At 37.1% G+C, this 22706-nt stretch overlaps 3 protein-coding genes across 10 annotated transcripts in view; all 3 read left to right on the forward strand.

The window, feature by feature from the left end:
* LOC121728541 (proton channel OtopLc-like) overlaps window positions 1-7005 on the forward strand; it is a 69954-nt gene extending 62949 nt beyond the window's left edge. For 3 of the 7 annotated variants that reach the window (XM_042116700.1, XM_042116707.1, XM_042116706.1), the window contains 12 exons: window positions 1169-1353; window positions 1437-1660; window positions 1915-1998; window positions 2449-2563; window positions 2762-2922; window positions 2996-3161; window positions 3236-3397; window positions 4145-4361; window positions 4636-4920; window positions 5305-5542; window positions 5806-5973; window positions 6211-7005. In XM_042116700.1, the coding sequence (XP_041972634.1) occupies window positions 1169-1353; window positions 1437-1660; window positions 1915-1998; window positions 2449-2563; window positions 2762-2922; window positions 2996-3161; window positions 3236-3397; window positions 4145-4361; window positions 4636-4920; window positions 5305-5542; window positions 5806-5973; window positions 6211-6351 (2146 nt within the window). In that variant the 3' untranslated portion in view covers window positions 6352-7005. The remainder of the gene's footprint in view (window positions 1-1168; window positions 1354-1436; window positions 1661-1914; window positions 1999-2448; window positions 2564-2761; window positions 2923-2995; window positions 3162-3235; window positions 3398-4144; window positions 4362-4635; window positions 4921-5304; window positions 5543-5805; window positions 5974-6210) is intronic. The other 4 variants (XM_042116703.1, XM_042116702.1, XM_042116701.1 and 1 more) reach the window with 4 other exon arrangements.
* Window positions 3437-4097, forward strand: LOC121728544. Its single transcript, XM_042116709.1, has 2 exons — window positions 3437-3907; window positions 3997-4097. Exons 1-2 carry the CDS (start codon window positions 3625-3627, stop codon window positions 4050-4052), a joined length of 339 nt encoding a protein of 112 aa, XP_041972643.1. The 5' UTR covers window positions 3437-3624; the 3' UTR covers window positions 4053-4097.
* Window positions 7006-14001: 6996 nt separating the features above from the next.
* On the forward strand, window positions 14002-20513 carry LOC121728542. Of its 2 annotated transcripts, XR_006035830.1 has the most exons (4): window positions 14002-14597; window positions 14982-15162; window positions 18658-19850; window positions 20208-20513. XR_006035830.1 is itself a non-coding variant. In XM_042116708.1 (3 exons), exons 1-3 carry the CDS (start codon window positions 14252-14254, stop codon window positions 18998-19000), a joined length of 870 nt encoding a protein of 289 aa, XP_041972642.1. In that variant the 5' UTR covers window positions 14002-14251; the 3' UTR covers window positions 19001-19896. The 2 variants fall into 2 exon arrangements, 1 of the variants encoding a protein (XP_041972642.1); XM_042116708.1 differs by lacking the exon at window positions 20208-20513 and having other exon boundaries at window positions 18658-19896.
* Window positions 20514-22706: the final 2193 nt, after the last annotated feature.

The following is a 22706-nucleotide window of genomic DNA, read 5'->3' on the forward strand; positions in this document are numbered from 1 at the left end:
TTTCATTAAGAATTAAAGCAAGGATTGAGCTGTGTTCCTATGTTTTAGTTTTTTTGTATATTCTATCCAGTATTTCTTTCTGGGTGTTTGAACACAGAGGAAAATCTGGCCATTTTTTTGGGTTTTTGAACGTTCATATCTTTTTTATTAACAAAATTATGAAAAAAAAGAAAACATAGGGACATTGTATTAGTGGCCATAGATATTCAGGAAAAAAAAATATAAATCTACCGGCATTATCCAGGGAGGAAACAGGGGACAACGTTTGTATGGAAAAACGGCGGTGTGGACTCTTCTTAACTTCAACCAAAGATCTGCAATTTTACACTGTAGTTAAAGTTAAAGATAGTTGGTGCAACCCAACCTAACTCTCAAGTCTCTCTTCTTTACTACTTTAAGGTTACGTTTTTACGTCGTCCTCAGCGTCATTGACATAAATTTTCCCTTTTTACATATTTGAAATTAAAACATTTTAATTTCTCTTTCCGTGACCCGCCATGGCCACTTGTAACGTAAAAATTAATATTTATAAAACACGCTTCTGAGTTACACGAGCTTTCGTCATTGAGGTAGTTTTAATGAAAAGGATTTCGATGTTACTTGTTTTAATAATTGAGCCTCCTTATTGGTTTCTATAGCTATTAATTACTACCTTCAAAAACGTGTTTCAAATAGGAGTGGTAAAAATAAAAGTGGCTGATGTTACCTAAAAAATAAAAATACTTATAAAAAATTTAACGCTTTAATTAAAATAAAATCATTGAGAAAATGTTCAGTCTAGTTTTAACGAATTTAATATTAAGCATCTAAATATTTCGAGCAGACATGCAAATATAAGGTCTGAAACATAAAAAAGCTTTCATTTCACTCGAGCTGATGGGTAAAAGCTGCCTTTATAAGCTCGCACTTTCAATACGCCTTGCATGAAGGAGCTTTATAACCCGAAGCATTATATACTTTGTACGGTACATAGTAGTAGACTGTAAAAAGGAAATGCTCCTTTTTGTTTCAGCATAAATTCGCGCAAATAAAAATCTTTCAATCTGAACATACGATTGCAATTTGAGTCTCTAATTCAGTTTAAGTTTAGAGTTAGCTAGTTTACATTTATTTTCATCGTGACAACTATTATTATCAAATTCTGATGTTTCAATTTCTTCTTCCACAGAACATCACTCTTCATCATCTCAAGTTTCATCTACGCCAAGCTGCTGGTGGTCGTGTGTCTCGCATACGTCATCAGTGACGTCATCACCCACAATCTACCCCTGTACTACTACGAAGGCTTCTTCACTTACCTCTATGGAATGAGTATTCTCTTCCTCCTGTACGTGTTCTGCTTCCTTCTACAAGGTATGTATTTCTCATAATATTATGAGGTATGTTATCTTATTTGATTGAAATCTTTAGCTATAACGAGTGATTCAAACATCCAGAAAGCGCATGCTGCAGTGGAAGTCCGCCTAAACCGAAACCCCCACCGAAGGAAAAGAAGCAGAAGAAAGAAAAAGAAAAGAAAACCAAAGATAAAGAAGGTAAAAACGCAAAGGACAAAGATGGCAAGAAAGATAAGAAAGATGGAAAATCCAAGGATAAAGAAGGAAAGGAATCCGACAAAGATAAAGCAGCCAAAGATAATAAGAAGCAAAGTCAATTCCAGGTACATTTTTACGCATTATTTATATTTTGATCATCAGCACATCCAGAACATTTGTTTATAATATCATCCCGTTTTGTTTTCGTTACTGTGTGTTAACACGATTCACATACAATTTTAATGTGATTTTTACGTTTAGCACTAGCAAATTTATAGCTTTCACGAAGGACACTAAGTGCTTCTAGGACGTATCTGGCGCATGATTCCCTTTTTTGTTTATGCTGCCTACTATTTTGTTTTCCGTATCATTTGGGCAGGAGGTGTACCCCCGTAAGATGCGTGATAAAGTTCGTCAACAGCAATTACAAATGCAAATGGCGCAATTATATGCCTCCGAGCAGGTGAGGTTACGATCCTGCTTGTTCTGATTATGTTGATAGCTTTGGATGTGCTGTTTTAGTTATCATCTCATCATTAGATGCTTTTAGTTGTGCTGTAAACGTTGCTTTTAGAACCACATGCGGATGTAAAAATTCGTTAACATCAAATCTTGAACACGTATCAAATATTGAAACCCCTATCGTAGGAAATTTCGCACGCTCATAAACCTACCTTATGACCTGCTGTATTTCTAATTAATAAAGTACCTATTTCAATCTAAATCACTACTTCGAAGTAATATGCAGTGCAATGAAAAAATTCAATCCTGTACCTATTAATTAATTTCTCAACACCAACAAAAATAATGAAAGATTGCAAATTAAGGTCGATCCACTCTGTGTTTGGTTATTGTTTTTGCCTGCTACAATTTATGAAAAGTTTGCGACTAAAACATCTATATGTTTTGCTAGCAACAAGATGTGGTGGAATTGGAAGCCGGCCCTGTCGCCAGACCGAATCGTCGACGAAAAACTTCGCAAAACGACCATAGCCATGGCAGCTTCTTTTTGAGAATTGGAGCTATTGGTAAGGAATAGTTTGACCGAAACTTTATTACGCCATATTTTTCTAGATACCACACCAAGTAAATTACCAATCCATGGAGATACCTACATTATATCATGCATTCAATTCTCTTGTATTATATAAACTGAGTATCGAACCAGCAACAGATGTGAACAATGCATCACTTAAACAAATACTTAAGAATTTTCGTCTTTGCAGCCTTTGGCCTCGGCACGATGATATACAATGGACTCGAGTTCGGAACATTCTTTGAATTGCCACTTGACTCGCCCTGCTATTTGATTTTGAAAGGCGTGAATCCAGTGCTCCAAATGGTGTTCACTTTCATGCAGATGTACTTTATATTCATGAATTCAAGGGTGAGCTTATTAGCATTCAATTTATTTTTTCTCAAAATGAATAAAATACTGATCATTTTTATTTTCTTTTCAGTTGAACATTCATAGATTCAAGGTGATCGCTCGTTTCGGATTAATGCACGTTGTGGCCACCAACATTTGTGTATGGATACGTACTCTGGTACTGGAGTCTCTTAAAGAGATCACAGATTTCCATGTGAGAAATCCCCAAGGAGTGCCTGGTGAGGGAGTGCTTGGAAGTAAGAATTTGTGTCCATTTTTCTTCTCGTGCACACGTGGCGGTGTGTTTAATAAAAAAATTATGTTCTTACAGGAGTCATCCGAAAACATACCTTGAGACATTCCGGCAAAGTTTTTGGTGCAGCTTCAACAGCAGCAACAACGATGGGCTCTACTGCTGCTACAGCCGTAAAAGCTGCTGGTGAGCAAATCGTCAACGCAGTTACTACTACCATATCGGCACCTACTACGACAGGTAATTACAAATGACATTTCATCTGTGTGTTTTAGAATCTTTAATGTTTTATCTAATCGTCGATACTAATCATTTAGCTATTCATTGCATGTTTAAATTTTAATGTCAATAACATTTCAGCATCTACTACTACTACTACTGCCTCGTATTATAATAGTGGTGGTGGTTTCGCTCAAAAATCAAAATTCTTAGACGCAATCAAAAGTACTATAGGGTATGATACGGGGATGGTTTACGGTCGTGAATTTAAAGATTCGTGGCCTAACGATAATCCTTTCACGACTACCACTACTGTTGCACCGATGACGGCCGAAGCTGAGAAGGGAACCCAAACTCAGACGGCCATGTTGGAAGTATTCCAGTGGCTTTATTCCACTACCATGAAACCCATTATAAGCACGATGTCGACTTTGGCATCATCTACCCCATCTGGATCTTATGTTTCTGTAAAAGACGATTGGGGCAACAGTATTGATACATACCGTGTCGATGAACCGCCACATTCACCAGGTTTGTCGATGGAGTGTCGTCATCAGTCTTGGTATTCTGCCGCTGCACTTTTTATTTGCGTCTTCTTTCAGTTTTCCTTTAATTTGTAGGTCTAGGTGCACTGTCTCCTTCTGAGTTATTTGTTATTTTTAAGCATGTAAGCTAAGTTTTACTAGATATATTTTGTCACATAGTATAGTTTATTTTGTAGACGTGTACGAATATTATTTATTTATCGAATATATATTTTTATTTCAGCGAACAACTCTACCGAACTCTTTGAATCATTTGATGCTTTGAACCCGGCTGCGCTGATTGCGAATATTGATAACACGACTGTCTGTGGCCGTAATCCTATAATGGGCACTATCGTCACCGACTCGGCACCTTACTTGTATCCGTTCATCATCGAATACTCCCTAATCGGAGCTGCGGTTATCTACGTTATGTGGAAGCACATTGGACGATACCCCAGGTAAGATAACATGTTTCATTACGATATTACTACGCATCCTTCGATTGCAACCAACGCATAGTAGAATATCGTTAAAAAGTAGAAATTAAACAATTTGTTTAACATCTTGTTAACAATAATCTGTAGAATTCTTATAAACTAAAATGTTTTGACTTGACCTAATCATTGAAGCATGAACCAAATTAACGACCCCATTAGATTTCAACATTCATTAAAGCACATCATGCATCCCCACGCTAACCTTATTGACGCGTACGTACGCGTTTGGTTGCAGCGTGGCCAATGACGAAGATCTGGAAAGACGTCTGGAGGCTGTTCTGTCCCGCAGGGCAGCGGCACTAGCGGCGGCGCAGCGTGGAAACCGAGTGGACTGCGCGGGTGCAGCTAAAGGACTTTTCTGTGGACTCTTACTTCTCGTCGCCTCACTCATCTGTCTGATCCTATTCTTCGTACTGATAAGACACCAGGAATTAAAACGGCTCTCAATCTATCTGGCTGACGTCTCGCATTGCGCTCTCATGGTGCTATCCATTTTTGCAATTCTGATTGGATTTATACGGTAAGAACCTTTGTATTATAGAATTTTTAATTCTAATTTTTAATGTAAATAAACTATACACTCTCGTGTCTGACCTTATGTAGTTGTTATTCGGATTTGATTTATTCCATCATTAGTAGATATTAGTTATTCTATTTTTGCTAACCGTTTTGTTTAGTTCTTTAGTTTTGTGTTTACGTTCACCTTGATATTTATGTTGGTTTTTGTTTTTTTTACCCTACCAAAATCCTACACATTACCCACATAATCCTTGTATCACTCCGAATATTATTTCGAGCATTTTTGTGCTTGCCCTTGTGAACTAATCACCACTTATTGTTTAAACCTCACCACCTTCATATCTGTTATATGTTAACCATTTGTTGGTTCCATTCTAATGTGTAGTGGTAGAAAGATGAAATGGAGTTCAGTTCCCCCCTCCTACACCGAACCTCTCCACAGGGTGCAATCGCTGAAGTTCCGCTCTGAAGAACAATCGGACTTGAACGACATTCTGCTTCGCGTCTCCGCTTTCGGCCTCTTTATCTATGCTGTGTTCAGCGTCATTGCTGGAGGGATGGGAGCCTTCACTCACGAGCCTAACTTACTGGTCATGATCACTGGATGTCTGAGTGTGCTTCAAGTTAGTATCGTTTCAGATAATACATTGAGGTCTACATGTATTGTATTTAATAGTGTTGGTATTCATTCTGGAATTGTTGATATTTTTTTTTACATTATTTCAATGCTTATTTTCAATGTAATACATTTTTAGTATCGACGTCAAGTCATCATCATCATTAAAAATATGTAGAGCATCCGAAATGTGCTTATCTAGTTGCCTATCATTAAACCTCTAGATTCTTTCTATTACTTTGGATTAAATGGGATTTTCTCGGTTTCCAGGTAATCCTGCAGCTGTTGTTCATCGCGGATGTGTCCCGTCGTCGTGTCCACCTCCCAGAGCAGGAGCGCAGCAAGCCCGCCCGCCAGGCCGTCACCTTCCTGCTCATCTGCAACGTCACTATGTGGCTCATCTACACCTTCGAGGCGCAGAAGGTTCTGGCCAACCCGGTAAGATATTTTGTCTTTGTAGCAGAGTTTATAGTTTCTTGATAGCAAAAATTCCTGGTGTAGGCATTTTGTGGTCAATGTTGTTATGATTCTTTCTGTTATATTGTAGGCTGATAAGTTTGGTATTGTTATACTTATAGGATGGTTTTTCCTTTTTAAGTTTTCCTCCTGTCAATAAGATAAGTTTAAAAAGAGATAAAGTCAAAAATCACTAACTTCAACTTTCAAAATTTCCAGGTTCAACTAGATTTCTACGGATTCGTAGCCTGGTCCTTGGTACAACGGTTCACCCTGCCCCTGTGCATCTTCCACCGCTTCCACTCCGCCGTCACCCTGGCTGAGATCTGGAAGACCAGCTACAAGGCGCGTCTGGAGTGAATACACATATTGTATACCAACGATTGAAACTATCAGTCCAACATCATCCCTTTAGGGAATTAGCAATTTCGTCCTCATCTTGGGCAGCAATTTATAGTTAGAAGGGATACTTTATCGCATGGATAGATCAACTTTAGGTAGTAGATAATAGGTATGGGTCGATTCCGAATGTTCTTTTACGTACACTTATCGTTAGCAACGTACTGCAGCGCAATGGAAAACATCAGCAGTTTTGACATTCCATAGCACTCTCATTACAGTTAGGTTTTCAGAAGACTGACGAATACGTATTAATATTGCTCACAGTTGATTTTGTCGCCAATTGGGTACCCGAAAACCTGTTGTGAAAATTCCCTCCTTTGTTTAGAAATTAGAATTTGAGTGCCATTCGTAGAGCTTAGAATTCGAGACAATATTCCTTTGGTCGAATACACAAATTGAAGTAATAGTACGTTTCGAATGCCTTAATTTACTATATCAAAATCCGTGGATCGATTGTCATAGTCGTTCGTAGCTATACCGATTTAGATGTTTTAAACGCTATATAAAATTTGAAAGATTTACTATGTCGACGTATTATAGAGTAGGTTATTCTACTTATTATAGATATATTATAGACGTGTCGAAATATCTTATTGAATGTACTTAAAGTTATGAAGATCGATGTGTTAAGGCGCAGTCGACTGCTTGGTACGGACGAAATTTATTTTATGGGGCCACTACACGTTTTATTGTACCGACACATTCTTAAAGTCTATATTGATGCATGCTGAAATTTTCTGGAATTTTGTAGAATTTTTAATAAGGTTTCACTTATTTAATACTCGAAATCAGCAGGAGATAGAGTTGGAGTTTATATGGGTGTTAATGGTATAAAGTACGTACATAGGTAGGTAGATATTAAAAACTATAATATCTTCTACGGTAAGGATTTTTGGTAGAAAAAAAGCGTTGTATTAGTTCAACCCGTGTATAGAGTAACCCAAGACGGATCGAGTTTTTGTTAAATAAGTGAAAATAGGTGAAAATCTCTTCTTCTCTTCTTATTACCCACTTTACCGTTCCAACAAAGTTTTCTCGACGAATATTTCTGTATCGATTGGGTCGATTGTTTTGCATTGAAATTTCACGAATATTTTCGTAATGAACTTTGTGCAATCTATTTTTATAGGCTGATTTTTTTATGTAGTCGTAACCTACATAACAAAGGGTAACGCGTCTCGAGCGCTATATCATTTCTACGTTACGAGTTTGTATAAATAGCTTATATGAAATTATTTATAATATATTTATTAATTTTATAATAAGGTTTCCGTAGTACCAGTGTGTGGTGATCCGACGTTAGTTTGGCGTTTTGGCTGTTTTAATATTTATTGTACTGTTAATGGTGATTTAACAAGGAAATTATTCGATTATTCGATGTCTCGTTTACGCTAACGGTGAAAGCAGCACAGAAAGGATACGTTTGGCTTGTATTGTCACTGCCGATTGTAAAATATACTAATTGTAAGTACTTTGATATAACTATACTATTTCTAAATTCAATTTTCAATTTTGTAGATGATATTTACGTGTACCTAAATGTTTGGAAAATAATATACGAATGATTGTATTAGATTTAATCGATTGTAAAATTGAATACTCAATGTTAAATAGATACAATATACCAAAAATTTCAAAGTTTGGAAACTCTACATTAAATTATATAGAATAATAATATTATAAATGTCTATTTGAATAAATCTGATAATTATTAAGTAAATTGTTCGTTTTATTTAATAGATAAGGCCCACCTGCATAAAGATCCTGATTTCAGAGTCTTGGGTTCAAACTTAATGAAGTAAAAGAGAGACAAAAAGCCATACTTATAGGCCCTCTTGTACAAAATATTTAGGTTAAAGCTACGAATAATTAAAAAACTACGGAAGGTCACATTTTGTAGAATCAGAACTAATTTTTTGACACAGTTAGGTACTCTTCCTTAGTTTTTATTATTAGTAGTATTTTAGTGTGTGAAAAAGAACCAAATTCAAAACGGTTAAGTATGGGAGTTACGTTTCCTTAGTTTTTATTATTCGTCTGGTTAAAGTTCATGCTTACTTGGAAACATGAGCTTTTGTAATTAACTGTAAATGCCAACACAATTATTTATAATGTGGTATTTCTCCGGTCAAGCCGGCCCATTCGGGCATGGTTCTACCACGTTTAAATTTGTTAATGTAACATATTTAATTGTTAATAAATCCGTTAAAGAAAAGCATCAAAGACTTTTTATATCTTAAATGAAAGCTATTTTTTGCCTATCCTGCTATTTCAACAAAATGTAATTACCTCCAAAGGTTTTTTTATAACCAAGCAAAACGCAATCTATCTTACTAGAGTAGGTCAAGCTCTAATCAGTAATGTCACTTGCATGATTATTCGTGTAATTTATGTTTTCGACTGCAATGTAATCACTGACCTCTATAATACACTGGACAGGCTGTGCCGTACAAAATGACAGCTATTTTTTGTGCCTACTGTGAACTAATTACACAGAAAATTACAACCGCCATTTGCAAAATAGTAGTTCCAAGTACACTCACCACTACTTTCACATAGCAATCAGCGCCAATATGGCGACTTTCAAATAGGAACATTTTATTGATAGCGATCGCCTGTCCAGTGTATTATAGAGGTCAGTGAATGTAATACACCTTTTTTTTTTTCACGCAGGGAAATGCATTAACGCATTCGACGCAGGGGATGGGGACTCCCGCTGCAGATATGTGGGGCTCATCGCGGCGAAGATGGTCTGTGCCGCGACCCTACCCACTAAAACTCTGCGACGCTCCTCTCGCCACCCAAGATGAAGCCACGGGCACGAGTCACGACACACCCACCGCAACTGCGTCAGTGGCCGTCCGACCTGTGTCAGACCACACTCATTTGGGGGCGCTTCTCGCCCCGCAGGCTGACAGAGGCCCCACTTGGGGCTTGTTTGATGTCACGATGCAGGGAGCGTTTTGTGCATCGTGACCCACTCTGGGTCTCGAATTTGATGACGGCGTCCCCACGCCGCCACCACGAGTACCCCGGCTAGGGTGGATCATTGTGCTGGCGTCGCACACGTCTCCGCCTTAGCCGTCTCGAGGGGTCGACCGCCTCCCTTTCCCTGCTGTGTTCGGCCTCCTCCTTAGCAGCCATATATATATATATTTTTTAAAGATTTTGAAAGTAATTATAAGGTTGTTTCAAATTAAATTATTCAAACTTCACGGACATAAAAAAAATATGGTTAATCTATACTTAGGTTGGGTTGCACCAACTAACTTTAACTATAACTTTAACTACAATGCAAAATGTTAAAATCTTTGGTTAAAGTTAAAAATGGACGCCATCAAGACGCCATATTTAACCATAACCATAGAGCTCGACAAGGTGGCAGGCTCGATAATGCACGTGGCAAAAAAAGGAACTAACGCTGTCATCACTCATCATACAAAAACGCAATTTTTGACAGTTCTCCTTTACCAGCAGCGCCCCCGCCCACGTTTATTTATAACCTTTTTGGACCAGCTGTCATCTGTCAATATCTCCGGTCAAAGTTAAGGTTAAAGTTAAAGTTAAATTTAGCCTTAACTATAACCATAACTTTAACTTTAACCATGCCTCTGGTGCAACCCAACCTTACTAGCGCAGTCGAAGTGCATCTAAGCGACTTACCAAAATTGAACATAACAAATTCAACCTTAACTCCAGTCGCTACGAGGAGACGCAGAATCCGAAACGCAGCGCCTGATCGCAGAAACCGCGTGGTTGGACTGTACCTGGAAGCGAAAGAGAAGTATGAAAAGGCAGTGAAAGATGCTCAAGTGGAGAGTTGGAAGAGGTTTTGCCGGAAACAGGATAGGGAGGGGGTCTGGGAGGGCATCTACAGAGTGCTGAACAGAGTTGGAGGGAGGGAGGAGGATCTGCCCCTAACAAGGGGCAGTGAGACCCTCGACGCCCGAAGCTCCGCAGAATTGTTGGCTGAGACCTTCTACCCCGCGGACCTGGAAAGTGATGAAAGCGAGGAACATCGACGGACGCGCCGGCGTGAGGAGTCCTTGGACTACGAACCGCCGATGGGCCCGGACGATCCTCCTTTCATCATGGAGGATTTGAAGAGAGCCGTAGGGTCCTTCAACCCCAAAAAGGCCCCCGGGGCGGACGGCCTCACGTCCGACATCTGCCAGCACGCTGTAGATTGTAACCCGGAATGGTTCCTTGCCCTGCTGAATAAGTGCCTCACTGTCGGCTACTTTCCCGAAAAGTGGAAGCAGGCGACAGTGGTGGTGCTGAGAAAGCTGAGCAGGGAATCATACCGGGTACCAAAAGCCTATCGACCGATCGGCCTCCTTCCTGTTCTCGGCAAAATCTTCGAGAAGATGCTGGTCGCCCGACTTAGGTTCTACCTGTTGCCCAAAATGAGCCCCAACCAGTATGGCTTCATGCCCCAAAGGAGCACCGAAGACGCCCTCTATAGGTTGGTGAACCACATCAGAAAGCTGAGGGAGGAGAAGAAAATTTCTGTTGTGGTATCGCTGGACATAGAGGGGGCCTTTGACAGTGCTTGGTGGCCGGCCATTAAGGTTCGGTTGGCTGAAGTTGGGTGTCCGGGGAACCTGAGGCGGGTTATCAGCAGCTACCTGAGTGGAAGGTGTGTGAATGTTAGGTATGCCGGAGTAGAAGTGAACAGGGAGACCGACAAGGGGTGCGTGCAGGGATCCATAGGTGGTCCTCTTCTGTGGAACCTCTTGTTGGACCCCCTGTTATGGATGCTAGAGGAGATGGGTGTGTTTTGTCAGGCCTTCGCCGACGACATCGTGCTTGTTTTTGAGGGAGACTCGGCTTTAGAGGTGGAGTTAAAAGCAAACCAGGTCTTAGATCTAATAAAAAAATGGGGAATAGCTAACAAGCTTAACTTCGCACCACAAAAGACTTGTGCATTGTTGTCTACTAGACGACTTAAATACGACACACCGCGCTTGAGAATGGGGAGTGTGGAAATCAAGTTCTACAATGATATAAAGATTCTGGGCCTCATCATTGACAAAAGCTTGACGTTTAACGCCCACGTTAGCAGCGTTTGCCAAAAGGCAATCACGCGCTACAAGCAGCTTGCCAAGGCCGCTAGAGTAAGTTGGGGGCTTAACCCCCAAGTAGTTAAGATTATTTATACGGCGGTCATAGAACCAACTATTTTGTATGCATCGGCAGCGTGGGCACCCAGCGTGGAAAAGATGGGGGTCCAAAAAAGGCTCAACTCCGTTCAACGGGGTTTTGCCCTGAAGATCTGCAAAGCAGCTCTGCGCTGCTGTTGATCTCAGAATACTCGAAGCATCGAGACTTTATGAGATCAAGAAGGGAGTGTGAGTGTCCCGGCAGTGAGGGACAGGGAGGTGGAACGAATGGCTTCTGCGATTGAGGACCCACATCCGGCAGAGCAGGTAGAGCTGAGGTTCGGGATGGTAGATGAGGACTCGTATGCTGATGTGGTTAGCAGCCACATCCATAGGATCTATACGGATCGCAGCAAGATTGAGGATCGAGTCGGAGCCGCATTCTCCGTATGGTGAAGCCGTCAAGCTTGCTTTGTCACCGTATTGCACCGTCTACCAAGCCGAACTTCTAGCGCTCCAAAGAGCAGTAAGTATAGCCTGCAAGAGTGGAATGGCGAAGGTCGGTATCCTTAGCGATTCCAGATCGGCTCTCCAGGCTGTCACCCTTAGTTCCCCTCATCCCCTGGCAGTGCAAACAAGGGCGGCCCTCCGAAAAGCTGCCTTGCAGAGGCGGGAGGTCTTCCTGTTTTGGATTAAGGCGCACGCAGGGTTAAGAGGGAATGAGAGGGTTGACGAAGCCAGGAGGCCGCGCTGGGATTGAGAAGGAAACCTGACCATGATCTGTGTAATGTTTCATTCGTCAAGCGTATCTTGAGAGAGGATACGATTGAGGAATAGGACAGGAGATACGAAGTAGGTGGGACGGCCGGAGTCACGAAGCTCTTTTTCCCAAGCGCTGCTGCTGCATACAAGATAGTCAAAAAGATAAACATCACACACCACACCACACAGATTCTGACTGGACACGGCGGATTCGCCTTCTACTTGTACAGATTCAAGTTGAAGGAGGATCCGTCGTGCCTGTGTCAGCCAGGAGTTGAGGAGACGGTTCCTCACCTGTTATTCGAGTGTCCAATTTTTGCTAGCAATAGATATGATATTGAGCAAAGATTGGGCACATCGGTGACGGGTGAGAATCTGCCTGCCATCCTGAGGGGGAAAAAGAGGGATTTGTTTCTCTCTTTTTGCAAGAGAATAGTGTGTGATACTAATAAGAGAAATTCGAGTATGTTATTGTGATTCTTAAGCTGTGATAATAGGGTAGTTAAATGTTGTGCTGTATTTTTATTGTTTTTAATTTTGACATTTATAATTATTTTAATCAGAATGCTATTTATTTGAATTGTTAATCATTAATCGTTAGTTATTATAATTGGAATAATTTTATAAGTTTAATAATTGAATGTAAGTAATGTATTTAATATTTAATGTAAATTTATTGTTATGTTGCATACACAACCTAAATGTTAACAACAAGCCCTGACACCATTAGGGGGGATGAGAAATTAATAATAATAAAAAAAAAAACCTTTAACTCCAGAGCGTAAGGCACACGTCTGCGGGCGACCAACGCTGATTGGCCTCGCGCAGAATCGCACTCTAAATTTCGTAATGTACTGCGTTAGGTTGAATATTATTTTATGTTAAAACGTACAGCGCCATCTTTTAACAGAAGTTGGAACTAAACTTAATTAAATTTAAATGTTGTAAATTGTAATGAATGTTGGAACTATGTAGGTAACTAAAGTAGCCCATTCACTATCCTGCATTGCAGTCCGCCGTGCCGCCCGCCGACTTATGCAGGAATCAGGATTGTAAAAGGTGTCGCAGGCCGGCTGCCATACAGGCTTGCGACACCATTATTCTGCATAAGCCGGCGGATGGCAAGGCGGATATATTTTTTAATAATCAGCTGATGTTTTCACGCAGAAGTGCTATTTTAAATTATAATAGAACGAAAGTCACAGAACAGACCTCAAGAGCCTTTGGAGTTTAGAGATAGGTTTCATTTTTGACAACAAACATTTCATTTTTGGCCTTGCTTCATTTAAACCTAAAGCATATTAATTATTAAATACAGCTGTTGTAGGTGGGTACCTATAATAATATGCATGGATTTCTTCTAAGAAATTCTGAAGCGGTAGTGAACTTAGAATTCAGATGAGTTTTCATAAATTATGAACGTGTATCCTGGATCCGAAGTAACTAAGCAGAACACATATACAGAAAGCCTTATAAATATTATCTAAAAAGAGTGAATTCACAGATCTAAGAAAAGTGATTATTTAATACAGAAATAGTTGAGGGTAAAGTTATTACGAAAATTTTGCTTCCCGCCATTTTACATGACACTGGCAATAGTTAAAAAGCCAAAAGCCGTGTTCAGAAAAAAAAGTGTCACTGTCAAATGACTTTTTTTGTGTCAAATGCTCAGCATGTCAATTGTCATTTGTCAATAATTTGTGGATTGTCAATGAGATGTAAAACGTGAATAATTTACTTTATTTATCGGAAATTATTATTCAGCGTTAAATTGATATTGAGTATTGCAAATATTTCCTAATTTAGGTCATTCTGTGAAGTTGTTTCTCGAGTAAATTAGAAATTTAATATAAACTAAATAGCATAAGTCATATCAAGTTTCAGCAGTTTTTGTGTTTATGTGTACAAACCTATGTTATTGCCTAGTTATTATTTGAATAACTATGAAAATTTAACACTATTACTGCCAGTGGGATCTTATAACCGACTACACAATGAATATACTTGCTCAAATTTGCCTACTAATTTTATTTGCAAGTGTGAAATCTTATGAAATTCAGTACAAAAACACGCAGCTAGAAGATTTGGCCTCCTGGCGTCATTCCTCTGTTAAACGACAAGCTATAAAGACGAGTGAAGACACGATACAACATGAAGCTATAAAACTGCCAACAAACAGTAGTGTGATAGGTTTAAATGATATTCAGGTTGTAAAAAACGATGATTCGAAGACTGCGCCTCAGGAAAATGATATTGTGCAACCACCTGGGATCACCAACTCTACCACGAAATCTGAAACCAACAGCGAAGCAAAAAATGATGTTACAGAAGCTGTAAAAGGTAATCTTATTTAATAATACATACAAAATTATTATAAGAAAATAATTTGATACATGCTTACATTACTTCCCTATAAATTTTTATGCTTGCTTGTAAAAACTCAGGCATATTATAATTACTAAGCATTAGGGCCTTGTTAATCCGGAGAGGCAAAAACACAACCCATTTCGGATTAGCCACTGTTTTACGTATTACACGAAAGGCGATAAACATAAGACTGACGGCGACTGACTGATGTCAGCCCGCACCTACACTCGCCGGCCACCCCCACGAATCTCAATGGCCGGCCGGATTACAGCGATCACCAAACAAGTGGGAGTCCGGTTTACGGAGGCCCTACTGAATTTTCATAAGAGTTTTATGATTATCATTGTTTTGTTTCAGAATCTTCCCCCAACACAACAGGGCAAGTAGCACCGAGTGCTATAAAATCAGACACCGTAACATCAAAACCAACAGACTCAGTCAACATTTTACCGCTGAACAATCCCGGAGTTGTGAAACGAGGACTGATAGTTTTTGGTGGATTTGCGTTGCTCGCTGTGGCATATTTTGTATTCTACAGGTAAGTGTTATTAAATTTTAATTTAAGAATAGTTGCTAATTTAACTATTCATAATCTTTTGCCACTTAATCAAAACTTAGTTGTAGCTTGTAGGTAACTGCTTTTCATTGACTTAATTTAAACTGGTAATACTATAATGTGGGTGTTATGAGTCAATTCCTCTGATGGTACATCTATGTTTAAAAAATTCTACATAATAATATAGTAGCACAGTAAAATAATGTTTATATTACTCAAAGTATAACTTTTATAGCGTTTTATAGACTTACTAGCTGTTGCCCGCGACTTCGTCCACGTGGACTTTAGTTTATAGTTGTTCCCGTACATCGGTTGAGTCGTTTACGCGCAAATCAAAAAAGTATATTGTGTGGGAACCGCACATTTTTCCGGGACAAAAAACATTCCTTGTCCCAGATTCAAATTAGTATCTCCAATCTCCATGCCAAATTTCATCAAAATAGATTAAATAGTTTAGGCGAGAATCATAAAAAATTTATTGTGCAGGAACCGTATAAGGTAAAAGCACTAATGGCAGACGCTTTAAGGAAACATGGAACATTTGAATGTTGTAAAATATATATTAATTAAAATAAAGGATTGATAACTTCTTCCATGTCTTCAGTAACTCTTACAAAATAAAACTATTATGATTATTCACTGACAAATCAATTAAAAAATAAATTATTGGTCTTTTTGTAAACTTAGTCATAACAACTAATAGATGACATCACAGAAAACGAACATCACTAATAGTAGACACCAATATGAACTAATAGTTGACATAGAACATTACATTACATTTAACATTTTTCCTATTATTAGGTCTTAATTTGCCGTTTTTTCAAAAGATTTCATTTTCTTCATCATAGTAACTACATGCATATGAAATATTATCCACATTGTCTCCAGATTCTATCCATTCTTCTTCCATGCTAAAACTATCTTTCCTTTTATTTTTATTTTTATATATTTTTTCCTATCAAATTTATTTTCAGTCTTTAGTCTTCATGCTTCTCTTGCCTCTTCTTTTTTCTTCTTTCTTTTCTCAGCTCTCCTTATTCTTCTTTTTAGTGCTAAAAAACTAAAACAATCGATTTTTAGATCAGACAAGGTCTAATATGTAAATTTTTAGGTACAGTAGTTCTAATTTGTTAGTTTGTTAATAGAATTATATTTTCAGAGAATAGTGGTGATATTTGCAGTAGAATAAACTACAAAATAACTTTAGTATGTATTGCAAAATGATGATATATGAGTTCCATGTCATCTATTAGGTTTTTTACATTTTCAAGAACTAATAGTAGACACCCATTATTAAGTATATTGTTAGGGAAAATGGATAAAAATCATAAATAAACATTAATTTGTGTGAGTATACAACATGACAATTAATCCAATGAAATCAATACAAATTACAAAAAATCTAATAAATGTATTCAAAACTTACGTGCAAAATTTCGCCTACCTTAACCTATTTGCTAAGAAACTGCCGAGCGCGTGTTGACGCGGTCACATCTTTTACGAAAACTGATCCCGTTTTAAAATTTTGTTCCCGAAGGCGTACCTAATATATTTTTTCACGTCAACAGATAGCTTGAGAAGCTTATAAAATTTATAGTGCTGAGAAAAAATTAGACTAATTCATATTTTTATGGTATTTTTGTCGCAAGTGTCATCTATTAGTTCCGAGTCTACCATTAGTGCTTTTACCTTATTTTCTGGGATAAAAAGTATCCCTTGTCCTTTCCCGAGACTGAAAGTATTGCCATACCAAATTTCATCAAAATAGATTGAATAGTTTAGGCGATAATCATAAAAGTTTATTGTGCGGGAACCGTACATTTTCCGGGACAAAATTAGTATTCCTTGTCCTTTCCCGAGACTCAAAGTATCTCCATACCAAATTCCATCAAAATAGATTGAATAGTTTACTCGCAAATCATAAAAGTATATAAGTAGTGCAGTAACCGTACATTTTCCGGGACAAAATGTATCCTATGTTCTTTTTCGGGCCCCAAAGTATCTTAATACCAAATTTCAACGAAATGGGTCCTGCCGTTTACGCGTGATGTCGTGACCACGCGAAATATAACGTTCCACGCAGCTTCACCCGCGTAAATTAGATATTTCACAGACAAATTAGTCCACAAAAAATAGCCTATGATCCTTCACGTGGTCTACTTCTTATCTGTGCCAAATAACAGAAAAATTGCTCCAGTAGTTCATGAGATAAGCCCTTTCAAATAATTTCCCCCGTTTTTTTCCACATTTTCCTCTATTTCTTCGCTCCTATCAGTCTTATCGTGATAAAATATAGCCTATAGCCTTTCTCGATAAATGGGCTATCTAACACTGAAATAATTTTTCAAATCGGACCCGTAGTTCCTGAGATTAGCGCTTTCAAATAAGCCATTTCAAATAATTTCTTCCGTTTTTTCCACACTTTCCTCTATTTCTTCGCTCCTGTTAGACTTAGCGTAATAAAATATAGCCTATAGCCTTCCTTGATAAATAGGCTATCTAACACTGAAAGAATTTTTCAAATCGGACCAGTATTTCCTGAGATTAGCCCGTTCAAATAAGCCCTTTCAAATAATTTTCACCCGTTTTTTCCACACTTTCCTCTATTTCTTCGCTCCTATTAGTATTAGCGTGATAAAATATAGCCTATAGCCTTCCTCGATAAATGGGCTATCTAACACTGAAAGAATTTTTCAAATCGGACCAGTAGTTCCTGAGATTAGCGCATTCAAACAAACAAACAAACTCTTCCGCTTTATAATATTAAGTATAGATTACACTATCATTTATTATTGTCCTTGATACTAGTTTACATTGAGTTCGCGATAGACTTTATTTTATTTCAAAATTCCCAAACTTTGCATATCTAAATATGGCTAACCATGAATTTAAAACCTATTCTTTTTTCATGATGTTATCATACTAATAGTGTTGTACAAGGTGAAAATATAAAGATGAGATGGATTGATGTTTGTGAAATTATAATATAATATTATGTATAGGTAAAAAAAAGTCTATATGGCGTGATGGACTACAATTACAATTAAGTAATAATATTATTTCAATTGTCCATGGTGCGAAAAACCTATATACAAACATAGCAAAAAATGGATATGGGCGAATAGCCTATAGACGGCCCCTAATTACATAATTAAAAAAAAATAGATTGTTGCCGGAACTTCATTGTGCCAAAATTCGTTTATCGTGCGGGAACCGTACTTTATTCTGGGATGAAAAGTTTCATTCATCCTTTCTCGGCATTGAAAGTATCTCTATACCAAATATCTGAAAAATCAATTTAGTGGTTTGGTAACGAGGTAACAGACAGACAGACAAACACACTTTCACATTTGTAATATTAGTATATACCTATTGAACCTGTAGACCCTACAGCCTGAAATATTAATAAATGTACATATTTTAACAAATAATAATAATTATAAGTATCTTACAGAATTTCTTTATTATTTACAGGCGGAAAGGAAAGAACTATGATTCCAACAACACACACAACAATAATGACAATAACCAGTTCAGATACGGAGTGCTGCAGTCGGAAGAGGGTAGGGACAATCTTGAACTTTCTAGAATACCGTTAACAATGGAGTCAGATGAAGATGATGAGGATGACCTAGAGATATTTGATTTGGAACAGAAGAAGCAGTCTCTATCGTATGTGAACTTACAAGCGAATGACGAAGATATTGTATTCCATAATAGAAAGGATGAGTCCAAAAATAATCTTCTGTTAGATATTGAAGAAGGACCATCGGATATGATAAATTGGTCGAGCACTAGTAACAAATCCATTTTATAACTTGTTAATGGCGGTAACTAAATTAGTTTTAAAGTCCCGGTTTCACCAACACCTGCTAAAGTTTACCATTGATTAAAAGTTGTGTTGTCACTGTTATTTTTTGATGAACAAAAGGGAATGCTAATATTTTGACAGTAGATTAACACTCTTTGGTGTGGCGTTGGTCAAATTCGCATTAAGCCTACAGAACTCTAATTTATAAGACAAGATTAATGAAACATTCACAAATTCAAATAAAAAAAATATTTACAAAAATACATTAAGTATATCGCTTGTGTAAAATATAATGACAAAGCTAAATATGAGATAATATAGCTTAGGATTCTAATAAGAAAATAATTTTAATAAGGATTTACTTACTTATATCTTTACTCTTTAACCTTCTTAATTAAGTAATATATTTTGTTATAATCCTAAACAACATGTCTTACCAATGTCTAATAATATAACAAGTTTTATAGTTTAGTAATAATAATAAATTATTATCCTGTGCTCCTCACTTTTCCTGTGCAAAATTTATCGACTCTAATTATAATTACTTATTAGTTATTATAGTAGGATAAAATTGTGTACCTACTGTAAGTTGAGTGTTGAAAGCGATAAAAAATAATTAATTGATACAAAATTCAAAAATGGGGATCAGTCCAGTCAACCCCAGTCACAATAAACAATAATTTCCTAGAATTTATTTATAAAAAAAAAACGTGTGATGTCGTATTAACTAACAAAGACAAACTTCAAAGAATGTAAAATGATTAAAAAAGATTGGTAGAAATGGATTTTAAAAATAATTATTGTAATAGAAGACTTGTCTCCTTAGATTTATTTGTACAGATCTGAAAAGTTAAGAGTCTGGGTGCCATCACAATTCTCATACAAACGTAAAACTAAGATCTTTCCCATACGAGAATATTTACCATATTTGAGTTATTATTCAGCTTATGATACTAATTATTTAGATTCCTGCACAAAGATTCACTGCAAAATATTTACGCACCAAAAAATTTGAACGATTACAATTTAGTGTGTAAATATTGTAGTCACTCATATTTTTGGTATGTAAATATTTTGCAGCTTTGTACAGGAACCTAGGTAATTACTATCTTAAGCTTAATAATAACTTAAATATGGTAAATATTCTCGTATGGGAAATTATCTTGGTATTACGTTTGTACATGAGAACTGCGATGGCACCCGAACTCTTAAGCATGGGTTGTATTTCAAGGTAAATATTTCATAAATTTGAAGAATTGTACAGAAGACCAATTATTATGACATTGAAACCATGGCTAACTTTAACTAAGATCTGTGTAAGTGCGCTTTAGATTAATAAAAAATACAACGCAACAATTAGATACTTAATCAAAAAGTAGATATTAATTTGTATGAGACTTTACGTCATAATAAAGCTTGAATTACTCAAGCAATGAGCCTAAGTAACATTCCAATAACTCCTTCAGACTCTAAGGGCCGCGCCACACCGGAATGGCGGAATGGCGGCGCGGCGAGCACAGTCAGTGTCATATGATTTTTTTATCTTCATTATTGTAATACATAGTATCGCTTGAGCAGTCAGCGGCCGCCGGCGGCTGCGATTTCTCAAGCGATACTATACAGTATTACAGTAATGAAGATAAAGTTTAAAATCATATTATGACACTGAAAGCCGCTGCCATTCCGGTGTGGCGCGGCCCTAATGCTAAGTACTCACATACGGTTTTGCTCGATAGTTTTACTCCAACTCGAGCAATAACCACCGTGTGAACCGCAAAACTGACAGCTCTGAGGCTCGCTTCGAGCCGGCTCGATGGAATTAAATATGTCAAATATGTCATTTCCTTCGATTCGCAGTAAAACTATCTAGCAAAACCGTATCTGAGTGCATATAGCATAACATTCATGTTTAAAAAGTTTTTTTTTCCTCTAAAACTGCATTTATTTTATGAAACAAAATAAAGATGTTATAATTACGTTTTTTTATACTTAAATTAAAAAAAAATTGAATGCAAAATTATTGTAACCTGCATTTTTTTCTACTTTAGAACATTGGTTAAGACGTAAGATTATATTATTATTATCTAGTCGCACTGGCTGTATAAAATTAAAAATATAGATTTGGCATAAGCGTCCTGCTCTTATGAAATAAATATTGCATTTTCTATTATTGAAATAAGCACATAAAATGGTTGTTTAAACTTTAGGCAAAAACTTCTTTAACGTTTCTCGAATCTTTGTGTTAATAAAAATATCAGTTACTTTCTGTTAAATTGTAAAATTAAAATGCTTTTATTTGTATTGTACTGTATATATTATAATTTAAAAGTTGTAACTTAAAAATATATTACATAATAACATTATTTCATTGACGCCAATGTTGATTCAGTTCAGGCTTTAGCGCCTCCAGCGGCGAAATTCTGAACTGAAAATAAAAATTGCTACTTGTAAGCATTCCAGTTTAAGAACGTTTCACTAGATGGCGTTATTTCAAGCTAGAATATTTTTAAAAACCTAAAAAGCTGCATTTATTTTTATGAATAATACGATAAAATAATATTATTTTATAATTTAGGTGAAAAGGGTCATCTACTACAAAAAAAAGTAATGGTATTATCTACAGATGAAACGCATTAAAGTTTTGAAGATTAGCAGGACAATAATACTTAAAAATAAAATATGAATAGTGATATTTATATAGTAAAGCAACAAAACAACTATGACAAATTGTATTTCCTATTTGAAACCATAAAACAAAAAAGATTGAGCGCCGATGTTGTACATTTTTCTATTTTCTAACTATCATTACATTAAAACATACATTAACTGCCGCACTCAGAACCGAATATTTAGGGTGGGTTGCACTAACTTACTTTAACTATAACTGTAACTATAACTTTAACTACAATGCAAAATGTCAAATCTTTGGTTAAAGTTAAAAATGGACGCCATCAAGACGCCATATTTAACCATAACCATAGAGCTCGACAAGCCTTTAAATAAACGTGGCCTAAAAAGGAAGTAACGCTGTCATCATACAAAAACGCCATTTTTGACAATTCTCCTTTACCAACCCCCCACGGGCGGGGTTGGGGCGTTGGACGGGGCGCCCCCGCCCACGTTCTTATAAAGCCTTGTCGGACCAGCGACGTCTTCTGTCAAATTCTGTGGTCAAAGTTAAGGTTAAAGTTAAATTTGCCTTAACTATAACCATAACTTTGACCATAACTTTAACTTTAACCACGCCTCTGGTGCAACCGAACCTAATTAGTTAACTGTAATTAAATGAAGATTTTGAAATACAGTGTGTTAGTGTAAACACCGTTGTCCTTGAAACCATCAAATGAGCCCGTCAAAATGAACAACTTACGGATGCTCGGATCGACAATTTGTATGGGTATGAAGACGAATTTTTTTTGAGTTCCCAGCATTGTTCTCATAGAAAAAGTTGTTCATTTTGACTGGCTCATTTGATGGTTTCAAGGATAACGGTGTTTACACTAACACACTGTATAAGTACCCCATTATCGGTGAAACTCTGCATTAAATTGAAGTTAAATCATCAATAAAATATGAGTGCGGAAGTAAGCTTTGGACTGTGATAGTAGGCGAAATAAACTTCAAATGACTGTACAAAGTTTATTTTTTATTGATTCATTTATCAACTACTTATTCGGTGCAACTTTTTCCATTCATTGCCGCTTGTACTGTT

The sequence above is a fragment of the Aricia agestis genome, chromosome 7 (assembly GCF_905147365.1).
Source record: "Aricia agestis chromosome 7, ilAriAges1.1, whole genome shotgun sequence".
In the NCBI taxonomy this organism is placed as follows: Eukaryota; Metazoa; Arthropoda; class Insecta; order Lepidoptera; family Lycaenidae; genus Aricia; species Aricia agestis.

What these genes read in the sequence shown, in the direction of transcription:
- LOC121728544 (XM_042116709.1), top strand. Translation starts at nt 3,625, where the DNA reads ATGGTTTACGGTCGTGAATTTAAAGATTCGTGGCCTAACGATAATCCT. An exon ending in TGAACCGCCACATTCACCAG is followed by an intron (nt 3,908 to 3,996) that starts GTTTGTCGATGG and finishes TTTAATTTGTAG; the next exon opens with GTCTAGGTGCACTGTCTCCT.
- LOC121728542 (XM_042116708.1), top strand. Translation starts at nt 14,252, where the DNA reads ATGAATATACTTGCTCAAATTTGCCTACTAATTTTATTTGCAAGTGTG. An exon ending in TGTTACAGAAGCTGTAAAAG is followed by an intron (nt 14,598 to 14,981) that starts GTAATCTTATTT and finishes GTTTTGTTTCAG; the next exon opens with AATCTTCCCCCAACACAACA. An exon ending in GCATATTTTGTATTCTACAG is followed by an intron (nt 15,163 to 18,657) that starts GTAAGTGTTATT and finishes TATTATTTACAG; the next exon opens with GCGGAAAGGAAAGAACTATG.